General features: G+C 44.7%; 1 protein-coding gene across 2 annotated transcripts in view; it reads left to right on the forward strand.

Annotated features, from left to right (window-relative positions):
* USP34 (ubiquitin specific peptidase 34) overlaps positions 1-20,336 on the forward strand; it is a 242,035-nt gene that overhangs the window by 12,483 nt on the left and 209,216 nt on the right. Inside the window, exons 1-2 of one of the 2 annotated variants that reach the window (XM_036334432.1) lie at positions 4,083-4,504; positions 20,068-20,141. The exons of the other annotated variant lie outside the window; for it this stretch is intronic. Of the exons in view, the coding sequence (XP_036190325.1) occupies positions 4,413-4,504; positions 20,068-20,141 (166 nt within the window). The 5' untranslated portion in view covers positions 4,083-4,412. Of the gene's footprint in view, positions 1-4,082; positions 4,505-20,067; positions 20,142-20,336 lie in introns of those variants that run through there. 2 annotated transcript variants of the gene reach the window in all.

The following is a 20,336-nucleotide window of genomic DNA, read 5'->3' on the forward strand; positions in this document are numbered from 1 at the left end:
GGTTTTCTGTGTATATTATTATGTCACCTGCGAATAGTAAGTGTTTTACTTCTTTCCAATTTGGATACCTTTTATTTCTTCTTGTCTGATGCCTGTGGCTAGGACTTCCAGTACTATGTTGAATAAGAGTGGTGAAAGCGGACATCCCTGTCTTGTTCCTCTTCTTAGGGGCAATGGTTTTGGATTTTGCCCATTGAATACGATGTTGGCTGTAGGTTTGTTATATATGGCCTTTATCATGTTGAGATATGCTCCTTCTATTCCCGCTTTGCTGAGAGTTTTTATCAAAAATGGGTGTTGGAATTTGTTGAATGTTTTTTCTGTGTCTATTGATATGATCATGTGATTTTTGTCTTTCAATTTGTTTATGTGATGTATCATGTTTATTGATTTGCAAATATTGTACCAGCCTTGCATCCCTGAAATTAATCCCACTTGGTCATGGTGTATGATCTTTTTAATATATTGCTGGATCAGATTTGCTATTATTTTGTTGTGGATTTTAGCATCTCATCGGTTGATTATTGTATGTGCCCTGACCGGAGATTGAATTTGCAACCTTGGCATATTGGGACTATGCTCTAACCAACTGAACTACTACCCAGCCAGAGCTTAGTCAGTAGTGATTTAGATATGAGAGTTTCTGGATGAAGTATGCTTAGATTATATCATATGTACTGCTTTTTATTATCTTTTTCATAAGCCAGTAGGTATATGCTTATAAAAAATATCCACCCTAACCAACTATGTTCTAAACTGATAGACAATGCAAAAAGGCAAAAATTAGCTCTCTCTCCATGAAGGAGGTGAGATTTGGGTGAGACATGGGATGAAATTTGGCTAAATTACTTTTATTTTGGGTTTTATATGCCAGGAAAATTAATTGGACTTTGTCTTTTAATGTGATCACCTGTTAATGTTATTTTTTTTTATCTCAAATTCCATAGAAGTTAAAAACAGTTTCTAAATGTATAGTATTCAGTTAATTGAGAATTGATGTAGTATAAACCTCGCTCATTCTTGCACTTTCCTAATAGTGGTAGAAGACAGGTTTCTCTTCTACCACTTTAGTAGTGGCCATAACCTGCACTAGAGAATTTGTCATGCTTACAGCCTCTGGAAGACCCAATTCCCTAGCCATTGCTGCTTAGATTTACAGGTAGACTCCTGACCTCATGGATTTGTGGGGCTGCTGTTAGTCAGATTTTTCCTGTCAGAATATTTGAACTAAAAACCCAGGTAACTGGAGCAGCTGAACTAGAGTGAGTGTTTTGGCAAGCTGATGAGAGGGAGGCGGTTTGCAAAAGAGTTTTGGGGCAAATTTGTGGAAACAGTTGATACTGAAATTTCATAGAGACAGAAGATAATACCCTGGTGGCTATCCAATACTGAAGCTAGAGCTCCTTTTGAAGTGTGTCTCCTGTGCATACCATTTTAGTATGCAACCAAGTGTTTTGATTCCAATATTGCCCGATGAGCTCTCATCTATTGGAGATTTGGAGTAGTTTTTAGCAGTGAGTGCTTCATTATAATCTGGTCTAGGTTTTTGGAAGTGTTGCATGTAGTATTTGGTGGCAGGAGAAAACTTAAAACCCCTATTACTTACCTCTTTACCAGGTTGTTCAATCTTTTTTCAAAGAATGAAAGTAGCTTTGTTGTTACTCATTTCTAAAAAGGATGCCTCCTTTTTTAGAAAAAAATCAAATAGTGCAGAAAATAATAAAATTAGGAGAGTCTGAAACTCTACTTACCGAAGAAATGACTTATGTTATGGTGAACATCTCTTATGTCATTCTTTTCTTTTTCCTTGGACATACTATTTTATGTAAATAAACTAATTACAGGTTATTCTATATCATTTTTATTAATAAGATAGAGGTACCTTTCCATGTCAATATGCAATTAAATTATAATTTGTTTTGCTTTGTAAATCCTCACCGGGGAATATTTTTCCATTGTTTTATTTTTTGAGAGAGCATGGAAGGGAGGGAGGGATGTAATTTATTTTTTTAATCTGTTTTATTGATTTTTTTACAGAGAGAAAGGGAGAGGGATAGAGAGTTAGAAACATCGATCAGCTGCCTCCTGCACACCCCCCACTGGGGATGTGCCCGCAACCAAGGTACATGCCCTTGACTGGAATCGAACCCGGGACCCTTCAGTCCGCAGGCCGACGCTCTATCCACTGAGCCAAACCGGTCAGGCGGGATGTTATTTTTAAAAATTGATTTTAGAAAGAGGAAGGGAAGGAGAGAGAAAACATTGATGTGAGAGGGAAACGTTGATCAATTGCCTCCTGTACGTGCCCCAACTGGTGATCGAACCTGCAACCTGGGTATGTTCCCTGACTGGAAGTGAACCTGCCACCTTTTGGTCAGTGGGTCGATGGCCAGGGCCATTATAATTTTTAATGCCTTAAAAGTCGTATTCCATGCCGAAACCGGTTTCGCTCAGTGGATAGAGCGTCGGCCTGCAGACTGAAAGGTCCCAGGTTCGATTCCGGTCGGGGGCATGTGCCTGGGTTGCGGGCACATCCCCAGTGGGGGATGTGCAGGAGGCGGCTGATCGATGTTTCTCTCTCATCGATGTTTCTGACTCTCTATCTCTCTCCCTTCTTCTCTGTAAAGAATCAATAAAATATATTAAAAAAAAAAAAAGGCGTATTCCATTATTTGATCATATTGTAACTTAACCAGTTTTCAATTGACAGCTGTTGTGTTACTATATGTCTTTGTGTAATTGTCTGATTATCACCTTGAATATTTGAAGTCATATTGTTGAGTAACTCATACAGTATATCTGGGAGGAAATCTGGCAATATGATAAAACTTAAAAGTAAATTTATCTTCTAACATCAGATCATCAGTGTGTAGGCTTCATAGTCTAAGTGTTTATTTTTGACTCCTGGTTTGTGGGTCAGATTTAGCAATGTACTGGTTCTAAATAACCATAGAACAAAATAGGAGGGTACTTTTTTCTTTTTTAGGTGTGTACTTTTTATTCTGGGTAACTTTGCTGCCAGCTTCATGAGCCATATTTTGATTGAGAACGGTTTAGTAACCAATGATGAATGTAGAAGTATATGAGCGGTAGTAAGTACTAGATCCAAATAAATTGAGACTTAAGAAGATGCTTAATAGTGCTTTTTAAGTTTTGTTCAAAGTACAAAAATAGAGCCGAAACCGGTTTGGCTCAGTGGATAGAGCGTCGGCCTGCAGACTGAAAGGTCCCAGGTTCGATTCCAGTCAAGGGCATGTACCTGGGTTGCAGGCACAATCCCCAGTAGGAGATGTGCAGGAGGCAGCTGATTGATGTTTCTCTCTCATCAATGTTTCTGACTCTCTATCTCTCTCCCTTCCTCTCTGCAAAAAATCAATAAAATATATTTAAAAAAAAAGTACAAAAATAGATAGTAAGGGGTAGTGGACAGTAGAGTAGTATAATAGAGGCTGGTGGTCAGCAGAATGTTGTTTTACTCTAATAATACTTTGCTTCCGTTTTGCCTTCTCAGAGGAGTCCCCAAACTGGCAGGATAAATCATATATTAAATAAGAAGGAATTTAACTTCCAGATTGTTAAAAATAATGAGTACATAGTTAGTGGAGTTAAGAGTTAAAATCTCCAAAAAAAAAAAAAAAAAAAGTTAAAATCTCCAGGTCTGGAAAGATTCCAGTGAAGGTCATAGAACCATGGTTTTGTGAATGTGAAGCTGTAGCTCTTAAGTTTACAGAAGAGCCGAAACCGGTTTGGCTCGGTGGATAGAGCGTCGGCCTGTGGACTGAAGGGTCCCAGGTTCGGTTCCGGTCAAGGGCATGTACCTGGGTTGCGGGCATATCCCCAGTGGGAGGTGTGCAGGAGGCGGCTGATCGATGTTTCTCTCTTATCGATGTTTCTAGCTCTCTATCTCTCTCCCTTCCTCTCTGTAAAAAATCAATAAAATATATTGAAAAAAAAAAAGTTTACAGAAGAACAGAAATTGGCAAGTATTGTCTTAGGTTATTTTTTTTTGTCCTCATTTTGGGAACTACAATAGAAACTTACCAGTATTAATTAATCACCTAGTAAAGACAAAGATTGAAAGGAAGGATAGTAAAAAATTGACATGGCACTACTAAGTAACTTATGTTAAACCAATTTCATTTTTTTCTTTGACCTGGAAACTAGTATGATAAAACATGGAAATGCTACTACATACGACATTTTCACAACATTAAGACACCTGACAGAATCTGATGCTAACCTTGTGAAAAAGATGAAATGTATTTTTTTGTCAACCTGGAGGGACTTGACTATTAGCAAGCCACAGGATCTTGTCCTTAATTCTTTCCTCTTCCAGATTTTCAGTAATGAGCCTGGATCTGAGTGTGTGAATAGCAAGCTTCTTGAAGCCCACTCCATGGATGCACTAGTGAATGTTGATGGCATATTCTCTGGTCACTACCTCATTGACGGTAGAATGGCCCTTCTTCTCCTCGTCTTTGAGGGAGCTATTCTGCCAGACCAGGTTGGAAAGTTAAAAACCATTAAAAAGATTTTTAATATACTGATTAGAGAGAGATCGAGATCAATTTGTTATTCCACTCATTTATGCATATATTGGTTGCTTTTTGTATGTGTCCTGACTGGAGATCAAACCCACAACCTTTGCATATTGGGATGATGCTCTATCTAACAACTGAGCTACTAGGCCAGAGCCTGAAAACCATTTTTAACATTACATTTACTGAATTTATTATTTTGTGTGTCTTCCTTAACTTTATTTTTAAACTAGGGGCCCAGCATGCGAAATTGTGTGAGACCCAGGACCCAGAGTCCCGCAGCTCAGTGGGACCCAGAAAGAGTCCTGCGACCAGGGGAGGCGGGACCCAGAAACCCACCCCCGCCTCTGGTCAAGTCCTCCAGAGTCAAGTCCCCACCCACCCACACGTGTGCCTTGCCATGCACGCATCCCCGCCCAACCCACTCACACAGCCTCCTGCTCATCGGTCGTTACGGTGTGTAGCCGTGACGACCGCAGGATTTTTATATAATACTAGAGGCCTGGTGCACAACATTCGTGCACTGGGGGGTGTGGGGGTCCCTCAGCCCGACCTGCACCCTCTCCAATCCGGGAGTTTCTGTCTGTCTTTGCAATCATATGAGTGAATTGTCTGAGACCCCAACTCAGTTTGGTTTGTTGCTCACAGAATAATAGAGGCATTTTTTTTTTTTTTTTTTGCTTCATTGGTGGAGATTTCCTGGAAGTTTTAGGATATCTTCCCTTTAATATTTCCTAGACACCCTGATTTTTTTTTTTTAAATATATTTTATTGATTCTTTCACAGAGATGAAGGGAGAGGGACAGAGAATTAGAAACATCGATGAGAGAGAAACATCAATCAGCTGCCTCCTGCACACCCCCCACTGGGGATGTGCCCGCAACCAAGGTACATGCCCCTGACCAGAACCGAACCTGGGACCCCTCAGTCCACAGGCCGACGCTCCATCCACTGAGCCAAACCGGCCACGGCCACCCTGATTTTATTTATGTCTCTCACCTTTTCTTTCCCTCCAAACCCCACTGCAACAGTAACTTGCTCCAGGCTCACTTTGCTCTAGTGCAGTGGCTCTCAACCTTCCTAATGCCACGACCCTTTAATACAGTTTCTCATGTTGTGGTGACCCCCAACCATATAATTGTTTTCATTGCTACTTCATAACTGTAATTTTGCTACTGTTATGAATCGTAATGTAAATATCTGATATGCAGGATGTATTTTCATTGTTGCAAATTGAATATAATTAAAGCATAGTGATTAATCACAAAAACAATAATGATATATGTGTTTTCCGATGGTCTTAGGCGACCCTTGTGAAAGGGTCACTCTACCCACAAAGGGGTCGAGACCCACAGGTTGAGAACCACTGCTCTAGTGTCTAGGAGATCTGTCTGCGACCAGAAGTACAATTCCCAGCATTCCTGGTGCTCCCCGTGCTCTGGGCTTCCGCTTCCCGTCCTGGGGCTGCCACCAGAACTACAATTCCCAGCATTCCTGGTGCTCCCTGTGCTCTGGCTTCCGCTTCCTGTCTGGGGCGGCCACCAGAACTATTTCCAGAATTCCTGGTGCTCCCTGCGATCTTGGTTTTCCCTTCCTGCTCTCTCTCCGTCCTGTGGCCTCCCACTCTGCCATGTCCTCCAAGCCACCAGCTCTCCCTCCCTGCTCTCCGCCCGGCGGCTTGGGGAACCATGTCCCCCCAAGCCTCTGGCTCTCCTGCTCTGCTCTCCAACTGGTGGCTTGGAGGGAGCAACCGAGGGAGCCACGTCCCCCAAGCCGCCTGCTCTCCCACTCTGCTTTCTGCTCGGTGCCTGTGTGTGAAAATTAACCTGCGAGCTTTGTCGGGTTAATTTGCATACTCACTCCTGATTGGCTGGTGAGTGTAGCAGAGGGATGGTCAATTTACATGTTTCTCTTTTAGTATATAGGACTAGAGACCTGGTGCACAAAAATTTGTGCACTCGGGGGGGAGGGAGGGGGGGTCCCTCAGCCCGGCCTGTGCCCTCTCACAGTCTGGGACCCCTCGGGAGATAACGACCTGCTGGCTTAGGCCTGCCCCCGGGTGGCAGAGGGCAGGCCCAATCCCAGGTGCAGCCCCTGGTTGGGCTCAGAGCAGGGCCGATTGGGGAGTTGGGGCGCCGCCCCCGTCATACACAGAGCAGGGCGATCGGGAGGTTGTGATTCCACCCTCAGTCACGCTCAGGGTAGGGCCGATTGGGGGGTTGGGGCAGCGCCCCCTGTCACAATCAAGGCAGAGTCGATGGGGAGGTTGTGGCGCCACCCCCTGTCATGCACAGAGCAGGGCCCATCAGGGGGTTGGGGCACTGCCCCCTGTCACTCACAGAGCAGGGCCCATCAGGGGGGTTGGGGCTCTGTACCCTGTCACAGAGCAGGGCCAATCAGGGGGTTGGGGCGCAGCCCCCTGTCACGCACAGAGCAGGGCCCATCAGGGGGTGGGGCGCCGCTCTCTATCACCCACAGAGCAGGGCCGATCAGGGGGTTGGGGCGCCGCCACTCTCACACTCAGGGCAGGGCCGATTGGGAGGTTATGGCTCTACCCTTTCACACACAGAGCAGGGCCCGTGGGGGGTGGGGGGGCGGTTGGGGCGCCACACCCTGTCACACACAGAGCCACAGGGCGATCAGGGGGTTTGGATGCTGCCCCCTGTAACGCTGATCCCGGTGCTGGGAGGCGTATTACCCTTTTACTATATAGGTTAGAGGCCTGGTGCATGGGTGGGTGCCGGCTGGTTTGCCCTGAAGGGTGTCCTGGATCAGGGTGGGGTTTTCCACTGGGGTGCCTGGCCAGCCTGGGTGAGGGGATGATGGCTGTTTGCAGCTGGTCACACATCCTTCAGGGTGGGGGTCTCCACTGGGGTGCCTGGCCAGTCTGGGTGAGGAGCTGAGGGCTGTTTTCAGGCTGGGGTGACTAAAGCTCACAACCCCTCCTTTTTTTCTTTTTTCTTTTTTTTTTTTGTATTCTGGGCCAGCTTTAGCTTTGAGGCTTGTCTCCAGCTCTTAGGCCTCCGCTGCTGAAAGCAGGTTTCTGGCCTTTGCTTACAATGTTGCGATCCTGCTGGCTGAAGCCTGGCAGGTTTCTGGGGTTTTGTTTAGCTTCTATGTTTGTTACATAGTTGCTTGCAGGCGGGGAACGTTGGTTTCCTCCGTCACTGAAGCAAGCAAGCCTCATGTTAGTTTCAAGCTGCCTGGCTGCCATCTTGGTTGGCAGTTAATTTGCATATTGCCCTGATTAGCCAATGGGAAGGGTAGCAGTCGTACGCCCATTACCATGTTTCTCTTTTATTAGATAGGATAGGATTCTTGAGCCCTGGGCCGGTTTGGCTCAGTGGATAGAGCGTTGGCCTGCGGACTTGGGGGATCCCGGGTTTGACTCTGGCCAAGGGCATGTGCCCAGGTTGCAGTCTCATTCCCCTATAGGTGGCATGCAGGAGGCAGTTGATCAATGATTCCCTCTCATCATTGATGTTTCTATCTCTCCCTTTACCTTCTTTGAAATCAATAAAAATACATTACCAAAAAAAAAAAAAAATTAAAAAACAATTCTTGAGTGCAGTCATAGAGGTCTATTTCTAAGCTTTTTAATTAATTACCTGGTTTTAAATTAGTTGCTTTATGGGTACATTTTCGTACCTGATAGCATTAGACCAAATAGCTACTGAAAAGTTATTTATTCCTTGAGATAAAACTTAAGAATCCTGCCTTAGCTGGTTTGGCTCAGTGGATAAAGTATTGGCCTGCAGACTTAAGGGTCCCAGTTTCCATTCTGGTAAAGGGCATATGCACGGGTTGCGGGCTTGGTCACCAGTAGGGGGCATGTAGGAGGCAGCCGATCAATGATTCCCTCTCATCATTGATGTTTCTACCTCTCTCCCTCTCCCTTCCTCTCTGAATCAATAAAAAAAAAAATACATTAAAAAGAAACATAAACAATTAAGAATCCTGTTGTTTATTGCATTGCCTCTTCTCCCCATTGGAATTTTTTTTTTTTTAAATATATTTTATTGATTTTTTACAGAGAGGAAGGGAGAGGGATAGAGAGAGTCAGAAACATCGATGAGAGAGAAACATCGATCAGCCGCCTCCTGCACACTCCCCACTGGGTATGTGCCCGCAACCAAGGTACATGCCCCCGACCGGAATCGAACCTGGGACCCTTGAGTCCGCAGGCCGATGCTCTATCCACTGAGCCAAACCAGCCAGGGCCCCATTGGAATTTTAATTGAAATTGCATAATGTATATAGAATTAACCTTGATTTTGCCTGTTTAGCAAGCATAATGTGTTTTTAAATTTATATGATCTTCTATGTTTCTTCGTGAACTTCTGTGGGTTTTTTTCCCCTTTATGCAAGTTCTGCATGTTTCTTTTACATTTATTCTTAGGTATTTTTGTTTGTTCCTATTTTAAATGGGATATCCACAGAACTTTTTTATTTTACTTTATTGTTAACAGCTTTATATTAAAACTCACCCATTAAGCCCTGGCTGATGTTGCTCAGTTTCTTGGGCATCATCCTGTGCACTGATAGGTTGCCAATTAAATTCCCAGTTAGAGAACATGCCTAGGTTTCAGGTTCATTCGCCAGTGGGGGGACGTGCAAGAGGCATCTGATTGATCTCTCACATTGATGTTTCTCTCCCTTCCTCTCCAAAAATCAATAAACTATTTAAAAAAACCCTATTACCTTTCAGTGCACAGGATGATGCCCAAGCAACTGAGCAACATCAGCCAGGGCTTAAAACTCTACAACTCTGTGGCTTTCAGTATATTCACAGAATTATGTAACCATCACCACAATCAATTAGAACACTTTCATTACCTCAAAAATAAACAGATATCATTTAAACCTCCCCATCCTCCCAACCCAAATCAGTCTACTTTCTTTACGTGTTTATTTTGAACCTTTTGTGTAAATGGGATCATAATACACTGTCTTTTGTGACTACTTACGTTTAACATGTTTTCAGGATTCATCCATGGTGGAGCATGTACCAATACTTCATTTCTTTTAATAGCTTAATATTTCATTGTCTAATCTAATAAAAGAGAAACATGCAAGTTGACTGCACCTCCGCTACGCCCAAGCCATGCCCACCAGCCAATCATAGTGACTAGATGCAAATTAACCCAACCAAGATGGCAGCCACGGAACTGGAGCAAGCAGGAGGCTTGGTTGCCTCGGCGATGGAGGAAGCCAAGCTTTCTGCCTGCCCTGGCCGGCTGAGGCCTCCACTCAAGGCAACAAAGTTTTAATTATAGAAGATAAATAAGTCCCAGATACCTGCTTCCAGCCGCCTCCACTGGGAGCTTGGGTGGCTGGGGGCTTTGGCCAGCCTGCAAACAGCCATCAGCCCCTCACACAGACTGGCCAGGCACCGCAGCGGGACCCCACCCTGAAGGGGGTGTGGCCAATCTGAAAACGGCCCTCAGCCCCTCACCCAGGCTGGCCAGGCAACCCAGCAGGAACCCCACCCTGATCTGGGACACCATTCAGGGCAAACCAGCTGGCCCCCACCCATGCACCATGCCTCTATCCTACTATATAATAAAAGGGTAATATGCAAATTGACCCTAACAGCAGAACCACTGGGAATGACTGGTCATTATGACACACACTGACCACCAGGGAGCAGACGCTCAATGCAGGAGCTGCCCCCTGGTGGTCAGTGTGCATCCACGGGGGAGCTCTGCTCAGCCACAAGCCAGGCTGACGGCTGCCAGTACAGCGGTGGTGGTGGGAGCCTCTCCTGCCTCCTCATCAGCGCTGAGGATGTCCGACTGCAGCTTAGGCCTGCTCCCCGCTGGCAAGTGGACATCCCTGAGGGCTCCTGGGTTGCCAGAGGGACGTCTGACTGCCAGCTTAGGCCCAATCCCCCCGGGGAGTGGGCCTAAGCCAGCAGGTGGTGATCCCCCGAGGGGTCCCAGAGTGCAAGAGGGCACAGGCCTGGCTGAGGGACACCCCCCCACCCCAGTGCAGAAATTTTTGTGCACCGAGCCTCTAGTATATATATATTACCACATTTTGTTTATTCATTATCTACTTAAGTAAACATTTTGCTTGTTTTCACCTTTTGGTTGTTATGAATAATGCTTCTGTGAACATTTGTGTAAGAATTTTTCTGTGTACTTCATGTTTTCATTTCTCTTGAGTATATAGGTAGGAGTTGAATTACTAGGTCAAATGGTAACTCTTTAATTTTTTTTAGAAACTGCCAGACTTCTTCCCAAAATGCTACACCATTTTATATTTCCTTCAGCAGTGTTTGAGGGTTCCATCTTTCCCACATCTTTACTAACAGTTGTTATTTTGACTACATGCATACCTTGGAGATTTTGTTGGTATGGTTCCAGATCACCATAATAAAACAAATAACACAATAAAGGAAGTCACTAATATTTTTGTTTTTTCCAGTTCCTATATAGTATGGCTACACTATACTGTAGTCTGTTAAGTGTGTAACAGCAGTATGTCTTAAAAAACAATGTATCCTGGTTGGTGTTGCTCAGTCATTGAGTATCGACTCATGAACCAAGAGGTGTCTGGTTTGATTCCCAATCAAGGGCATGTTCACTCCCCAAGGGTTGTAGGTTCACTCCCCAACCCTGGTTTGGTGGTGTGCAGGATGCAACCAACCTATATGTGTGTCTCACCCCTTCCTCCCTTCCTCCCTTCCACTCTCCGAAAAGCAGTGGAAAAAAAAATCCTTGGGTGAGGATTAACAACAACAAAAACAATTTGAAATACTTTATTGCTAAAAAAATGCTAACCATCATCTGAGCCTTCAGTGAGTCAGTTATGTTTTTGCTGGTGGAGGTTCTTGCCTTGATGCTGATTAAAACACACTAATTGCAAAGCTCAATAAAACAAGGTACACCTGTATTTTACTCTAGTCATCCTAGCGGTTGTAAAGTGTTATATCTTTGTGGTTTTGGTTTGCATTTCCCCGATGAATAATGATAACCATCTTTTCATGTACTTGTCATTTGTATATCTTTGGAGAAATGTTCATTTAGATCCTTTGCTCACTTTTTAATTGGGTTGTCTTTTTATTATTGAGTTGTAAGAGTTCTTTATTCTAGACCATGGATGGGCAAACTTTTTGACTCGAGGGCCACAATGGGTTCTTAAACTGGACCGGAGGGCTGGAACAAAAGCATGGATGGAATGTTTGTGTGAACTAATATAAATTCAAAGTAAACATCATTACATAAAAGGGTATGGTCTTTTTTTTCAATAGTTTTATTCATTTCAAACGGGCCGTACTTTGCCCACGGCTGTTCTAGACACATACCTTATCAGATATAGGATTTGCAAATATTTTCTTCCATGCTATGGGCTGTCTTTTCACTTTTCAATAGTGTCCTTTGAAGCACAGAAGTTTTTATTTTTTATTTTTATTTTTATTTATTTTTTATTTTTTATTATTAAGATATTACAAATGTGTCCTCATCCCCCCCATGAACCCCCAACCCTCCCTCCCACCCCCGCCCCGCACAGTCATGCTCCCATCCCCCTGTTGTCCATGTCCATTGGTTTGGCTTATGTACATGTATACAAGTCCTTCAGTTGATCTCTTCCCCTTACCCCCGCCCTCCCCTACTTTCCTTCTGGGGATTGATAGCCTGATGGCTGTTTCTCAGTCTTTGGGTCTGTCCCTATTCATCAGTCTATGTTGTTCTCTATAATCCACAAATGAGTGAGATCATGTGGTATTTATCTTTCTCTGACTGGCTTATTTCACTTAGCATAATGCTCTCCAGTTCCATCCATGCTGTTGCAAAAGGCAAGAGTTCCTTTTTTTTTTTTTTTTACCGAAGCATAGTATTCCATTGTGTATATGTACCACAGTTTTCTAATCCATTCATCTGCTGATGGGCACTTAGGCTGTTTCCAAATCTTAGCTATGGTGAATTGTGCTGCTATGAACATAGGGGTGCATATATCCTTTCTGATTGGTGTTTCTGGTTTCTTGGAATATATTCCTAGTAGTGGGATCACTGGGTCAAATGGAAGTTCCATTTTTAGTTTTTTGAGGTAGCTCCATACTGTTCTCCACAGTGGCTGCACCAGTCTGCATTCCCACCAGCAGTGCAGAAGAGTTCCTTTTTCTCCACATCCTCTCCAATACTTGTTGTTTGTTGATTTGTTGATGATAGCCATTCTGACAGGTGTGAGATGATAACACATTGTCGTTTTGATTTGCATCTCTCGTATAATTAGTGACTTTGAGCATGTTTTCATATGTCTTTCGGCCTTCTGTATGTCCTCTTTTGAAAAGTGTCTATCTAGGTCCGTTGCCCATTTTTTTATTGGATTGTTTATCTTCCTTTTGTTAAGTTTCATGAGATCCCTGTAAATGTTGGAAATTAAACCCTTATCGGTGGTGTCATTGGCAAATATGTTCTCCCATGTAGTGGGTCTTCTTGTTGTTTTGTTGATGGTTTCCTTGGCTGTGAAGCACAGAAGTTTTTAATATTGATGAAGTTCAATTTATCTATTTCTTTTATTGCTTACTAGAGGCCCGGTGCACAAAAATTTGTGCACTCGGGGCGGGGAGGGAGGGAGGTCCCTCAGCCCGGCCTGTGCCCTCTCGCAGTCTGGGACCCCTTGGGAGATAACGACCTGCTGGCTTAGGCCTGCTCCCGGGTGGCAGAGGGCAGGCCCAATCCCAGGTGCAGCCCCTGGTTGGGCTCAGAGCAGGGCCGATTGGGGAGTTGGGGCGCCGCCCCCTGTCATGCACAGAGCAGGGCGGATTGGGAGGTTGCGATGCCACTCTCAGTCACGCTCAGGGTAGGGCCGATTGGGGGGTTGGGGCAGCGCCCCCTGTCACAATCAAGGCAGAGTCGATGGGGAGGTTGTGGCGCCACCCCCTGTCACGCACAGAGCAGGGCCAATCGGGGTTGGGGCGCTGCCCCCTGTCACGCACAGAGTAGGGCTGATAGGGGAGTTGGCACACCGCCCCCTGTCACACAGCAGGGTGGATCAGGGGGTTGGGGCACTGCCCCCTGTCACGCACAGAGCAGGGCCGATCAGGGGGTTGGGGAGCTCCCCCCCCGCCACGCACAGACCAGGGCCCATCAGGGGGTTGGGGAGCTCCCCCCTGTCACGCACAGAGCAGGGCCCATCAGGGGGTTGAGGAGCTCCCCCCAGTCACCCATAGAGTAGGGCTGATAGGGGAGTTGGCACACCGCCCCCTGTCACACACAGCGCAGGGCGGATTGGGGTTGGGGCGCCGCCCTCTATCACCCACAGAGCAGGGCCGATCAGGGGGTTGGGGCGCCGCCACTGTCACACTCAGGGCAGGGCCGATGGGGAGGTTATGGCTCTACCCTTTCACACACAGAGCCGGGCCTGTGGGGGGGGAGGGGGGGTTGGGGCGCCACACCCTGTCACACACAGAGCAGGGCCGATCAGGGGGTTGGGGCGCCTTCCCCTGTCAGGAACAGAGCAGGGCGGATAGGGAGGTTGTGGCCCTGCCCCGTCACACACAGAGCCACAGGGCAATCAGGGGTTTGGGTGCTGCCCCCTGTCACACTGATCCCGGTGCCGGGAGGCCTCATGGCTCTGCTGATCCCAGTGCTGGGAGGCATATTACCCTTTTACTCTATAGGATAGAGGCCTGGTGCACAGGTGGGGCTGGCTGGTTTGCCCTGAAGGGTGTCCTGGATCAGCGTGGGGGTCCCAACTGGGGTGCCTGGCCAGCCTGGGTGAGGGGATGATGGCTGTTTGGAGCTGGTCACACACCCTTCAGGGTGGTGGTCCCCACTGGGGTGCCTGGCCAGTCTGGGTGAGGGGCTGAGGGCTGTTTTCAGGCTGGGTCTGAAGCTCCCAACTCCTCCTTCTTTTCTTTCTTTCTTTTTTTTTTTTTTCTGGGCCAGCTTTAGCTCTGAGGCTTCAGCTCTTAGGCCTCTGCTCCTGAAAACAGGTATCTGGTTTGTTTCGGTTCTCGAAACTCTGTATCAACTCCAGCTCTGAGATCCCAGCTCGCTGAAAGCTGGTTTCTGGTTTGTTTTTTTTAGCGTCTATATTTGTTACAATGTTTGAAACTACCAGCTCAGAGGCCTGCAAGGCAGGCGGGAACGTTGGTTTCCTCCGTCACTGAAGCAAGCAAGCCTCATGTTAGTTTCAAGCTGCCTGGCTGCTGGCCGCCATATTGGCTGACAGTTAATTTGGATATCTCCCTGATTAGCCAATGGGAAGGGTAGCGGTCGTACGATAATTACCATGTTTCTCTTTTATTAGTGTAGATGCTTTTACTAGAGACCCGGTGCACAAATTCGTTCATGGAGGGTCTGGGGCAGGGGCGGGACACGATTGGCCCTCCGGGCGGGCAGTGGGATGCCCTTGCTGGCCCAGGATTCAGATCCATCCTGCTCACATTTGCGCTGGTTGTTGGGAGCCACCTCGCAGCTGCTTTTATATTGTTTCTTCCTTGTGGAGTGTCTAGGGAGGGGAAGTGGTCACAGTGCCAAGGCTGACTTCCAGGAGGCCGGCGCCGCTGCTCCATCCGTGCCTGGCCCATTCTCCAGAGATTAGACCTGCAGGACTATTGAGGGAGTGCGTGGCTGCTGCTGGGCTGGTGGGCTGCCGGGATGGGTCGGTCAGCTGAGTGATGCTCCTGCTATGGGAGCGCACTGACTACCAAGAGGCAGGTCCTGCATTGAACGCCTGCCCCCTGGTGGTCAGTGCATGTCATAGTGACCAGTCACTCTGGTCGTTCCAGTTGTTTGGTCGCTTTGGCTTTTATATACATAGAAGATATATAGATTGCCAGATCCAGTGGCACAAAGACTTATCCCTGCTTTCTTTCTTTTTTTAAAAATATATTTTATTGATTTTTTACAGAGAGGAAGGGAGAGGAATAGAGAGTTAGAAACATCGATGAGAGAGAAACATCGATCAGCTGCCTCCTGCACACTCCCGACTGGGGATGTGCCTGCAACCCAGGTACAAGCCCTTGGCCGGAATTGAACCCGGGACCCTTCAGTCCACAGGCCGACGCTCTATCCACTGAGCCAAACCAGTCAGGGCTATCCCTGCTTTCTTGTAAGAGTTTTATAGTTTTGGTTCTTACATTTGGGCCTTTAACCTCTTGAGTGAATATTTTGTACCTGGTCTGAGGTAAGGGTCCAGCTTCGTTCTTTTGCATGAAGCTATCCATTTGTTTTAGCACCATTTGTAGAAAAGACATTCCCTGTTGAATAGTCTTGGCATTTTTGTTGAAAATCAGTTGACTATAGATACATGGGTTTATTTCTGGATTCTCAGTTCTGTTCAGTTGATTTATATGTCTACTCATCTGCCAGCACGACACTGTCTCGATCATTGTAGTTTTGTAGTAAGATTCATAATTTGACACTGTGAATCATCTTTGTTCTTTTTCAAAATTATTTTGGCTACTTTGGATCCCTTGAGTTTCCATATGAATTTTGGGATCAGCTTGTCAGTTTTGTTTTGTTATGTTTTTTTTTAAAATACATTTTATTGATTTTTTAAAAAATATATTTTTACTGATTTTTTACAGAGAGGAAGGGTGAGGGATAGAGAGTTAAAACATCGATGAGAGAGAAACATCGATCAGCCGCCTCCTACATGCCCCCACTGGGGATGTGCCCGCAACCAAGGTACATGCCCTTGACCGGAATCGAACCTGGGACCCTTGAGTCCGCAGGCTGACGTTCTAGCCACTGAGCCAAACCGGTTAGGGCAGCTTGTCAGTTTTTAAAAGAAATCAAATGGAATTCTGAGAGAGTATGGAAAATTTGTAGATAAAGCTGAAAAGTATTGCCATTTTAACAATAATAAGTCTTCTGATCTATGAACATGGGATGTCTTTCCATTTATTTAGATCTTTAATTTCTTTTTTTTCACTTTTTTTTTTCTCTTTTTACAAACCCTGTGTTGAGGGCTGACTTTCAGTAGATCACAGTCAGGGAGCTCCTCTGCTACGCACAAAACCCCTTAGCACCAGGTTCCCCACGAACGTGCATTGTGTGAAGGGCAAGGAGACGGCCTGCTTTCTGGTTGCACCCCGTTTCCCAGGACAAGGGGCTCTCCGCACCATACCCTGGTCCCGATGCGCAGCAGGGTTCTTTAATTTCTTTAACAATGTTTTCAGTGTATAAGTTTTGCACAAAATCAATGCAATTTCTGTATCCTGGTAATGAACCGTGCAAAAGTGTGAAACTTAAAAAACAGTTCTATTTACAATAGCATAAAAAACCTAAATTCTCTGACTCTGTAACTTCAGATGTCTTGTACTTCACAGATTTTTATATATGGTCAAGTCTGCTGTTGCTATTGTCCCATTACATTTTTATACTTCATTCATTGTTTTGTTATGTGTTGTTTTTCTGACTTCTGTTTATAGGTCACTGAGCTTCCTTAAAGGGACTATTTTGAAATCTTTATCAGACAAATCACATATCTTCATCTCTTTGGGGTTAGTTACTAAAAAATTACTGTGTTTTTTTAGTGGTCTAGGTTCTTTGATTTTTTTTCATATTCCTTGAAGTCTTGAGTTGCTGTTTTTATATCTGAATATTAGTCACCTTACTGACTGACTTCGAGAAAGATATACCTTGTCTCAGCTCTGTTAGGGATTGAGGCTTTTTCAGGCTTTTCTATGGATATACTTGCTTATACACCCTTGGAGGGAATTCTTAAGATTGTATGCCTTCTCTAGATCATGCAAAGCTGGGTTGAGTTCTGGCAGCCTCTGATTTGCTTTCCCTACGGTGGTGCTGAATTTTTAAGTTTGTGTGCTTTTTCCCACTTCCCTAGAGTTGGTACCCTTTCTGTACCTACCCAGTAGCTGTCTGCAAAGGCTTGCTCATGTTGTTCTTAGGAGTGCACCGCTGGTGCCAGCCATCGATGGGACTGTGTCTACATCAGTGCTTTTCAACCAGTGTGTTACAAGAATTTTTAAAACCTGACTATTTAGTCAGGGGCGCCGACCTTTTTTCTCTTAGATTGTCAAAGAAAAAATGAGAACAGCCAACACAATAGCCTTCAGGTGTGAATGAATCACAATTACAACTATTTTTTGTCAGATTGACAAAAAATATTGTATGTTTTTTGGTGTGCCACAGAATTTTAGTAGTTTATGTGTGCCATGAGATGAAAAAGGCTGAAAGTCACTGGTTTAAATGATCAATCATATTGTTATTTCTTGATACATATTTTCAACTCTTGACTTCCTCCTATGGAAGGTCTATTGGTCTTTTGACTTCTATGGAAGGAAGAGGATTAGCTGTTGTTGTTTTTTTTTTTACTCTTGCCATGCCTTTCCAATTGTTTTTGAATTAATATTGTGTATTTGTTACTGGGACTATGTAAATATTATTCACTGCTAAGCCAGGCAGTATATTGTAGTTACACTTTTTGACTTACATCATTTCTTTCATCCCTATATTTAGTAGTTGCCAAGTTTAATATGCATGTGTGTTGAGTTTCTGTCAGCATTTATTATAATTCCTCTAAAAGAGTAAAACTCGTTTTTAGATAAATCAAATGTAAATTATGTTTATTTCCCCCATTGCAGAACCATCTTACTTAGAGCCCTTTTATTCTCTTTCCCCTGTCTTTTTTTAAAAAAATATATTTTTTATTGATTTCAGAGTGAAAGGGAGAGGGAGAGATATAAACATCAATAATGAGAGTCATTGATCGGCTGCCTCTTGGATGCCTCACATGGGGATCGAGCCTACAACCTGGGCATATGTTCCATCTGGGAATTGATCCATTACCTCCTCATTCATAGGTCGACGTTCAACCATTGAGCCACAAGTGTTCTTGGGGTCTGTGCACAGTATTCTTCCTTGTATCTTCCTATTATCTTGGAAATTCTCTTTAAACATCAACTTTACCTAGAATTCTTTAATCTCTCTCTTTTACTCGTTTTAATGTCTGAATTCTTAACATTCTAGTCTTTGTCTAAAAATCACCTCTTCAGAGATTTTCTTCCTGACTTCCCATTTTAAGGTGGGTTATGCTTATTTGGTACATAATAGTCTTGTTGATTTCTTATTGGTATTTATCACAATATGTATGAGTATTATTTGTTTACATCTTTATGTTCTTCCTTTTCTTGGCTAGACTAAGTTCCATGGGGTGGGGATTGTTGCTATTTCATTCATTATTGTCTATGGCATACCTAGTGCTCAACAAATATTAATGTACTAGAGGTCTGGTGCATGAATTTGTGCACAGGTGGGGTCCCTCGGCCTGGTTGGCGATTGGGGCTATAGGAGGTTAGCTGGAGGGAGGGGTCTTGGGAGGTTGACTGGCAGGCGGGGAGGGCGGGAGGGACCAATTGGGGCCCTCCAGTGAGGGGGGAGGGGCTGTGGGAGGTTGGCCTGCTGGGGGGAGGGGCTGTGGGAGGTGGCTGTGCGAGTGCACTGACCACCAGGGGGCAGCTTCTGCACTGAGCGTCTGCCCCCTGGTGGTCAGTGCGCATCATAGTGACCGGCCGTTCTGTCGTTCTGTTGCTTAGGCTTTCATATATGTAGATATATGATGACTTCTAGACACAGTGGAGATTTAAATGCCATGCGTTTTGTTATCTTGGACTTTGTTTAACATGAAGTTGTCAAACTATGCCCATCATGCAAACCTGGCCAGTTGGTCTTTTTGTAACATGGCCATACTCATTTATTTGTTTACATATTGTCTGTCACTGCTTTCAAGGTACAGTGGCAGAGCTGCGTAGTTGTGAAAGAGACTTGGTGGCCTGCAGACCTAAAATATTCCCTTTCTGGCCCTTTATAGAACATTTTGCTGATCTCTGAATTTTTAAAAAATATATATTTTTATTGACTTCAGACAGGAAGGGAAAGGGAGGGAGAGGTAGAAACATCAACGATGAAAGAGAATCATTGATCGTCTGCCTCCTGCATGCTCCCCACTGGGGATCGAGCCCACACCTGGGCATGTGCCCTGACTGGGAATCAGACCCATGACCTCCTGGTTCACAGGTTGATGCTCAACCACTGAGCCACACCAGCTGGGCTGATCTCTGATTTTATACAAACATTGTACTTTAAAAGACTTTACTGGGCTATTAGATTTAACTTTAGGTTCCTTTAGTAGTAGTAGTAGTAGTAGTAGTAGTAGTAGTAGTAATAGTAATAGTAATAGTAGTACATATTGTATATGAAATGCCAGTATGTCAGTCAGGGAATTGAAGAGGGAATTTAGTAAAGAGAAATAATTAAATAGATGTTGAAGGTTTAAAGAGCAAAGGAACCCAGAGAACATCCAGAAAATGATGATGACAACAATGATGATGCCTGCAGGAAACATCCATTCTCCCCTAAGGCTGGAGAAACAAAGAGGGTTGTCTAGGACTTCAGGGAAGGGATGCGGCCTGCCTAATCCTGGTACTTCTAAGAGAGTGGTGCCATGAGATAGGTTCTTAGAAGCTGGAGCCTGACTGGAATCAATGCTGCTGCTGAGTGTTGCTTTCAGATATAGCAAGCTAAAGAGTCCTTGGTCTCTTTCTACCTTCCAGTCTTTTTCTAGTGTTGTGTAGGCACTGGAGGAAGATCTTAACAGGAAGCCAGTTGGAAATGAAAAATGTAACTGGTAAGAGTCCTAGCCCCAGCATCACAAAACAGAACTGAAGGGTGGATTTGAAGTTGAGAGACAATGCCAGAATAATTGCAAAATGTCTTTCTTTTCCACTCAGATTTACATATATTAAAAATCTCTTAAGCTCAAATGAGTCAATAATTACATAAACAAACCAAGATTTATTTGGTGAAAGCAAAAAATAAAAAG

The sequence above is a fragment of the Myotis myotis genome, unplaced genomic scaffold (assembly GCF_014108235.1).
Source record: "Myotis myotis isolate mMyoMyo1 unplaced genomic scaffold, mMyoMyo1.p scaffold_m19_p_14, whole genome shotgun sequence".
Taxonomy (NCBI): Eukaryota; Metazoa; Chordata; class Mammalia; order Chiroptera; family Vespertilionidae; genus Myotis; species Myotis myotis.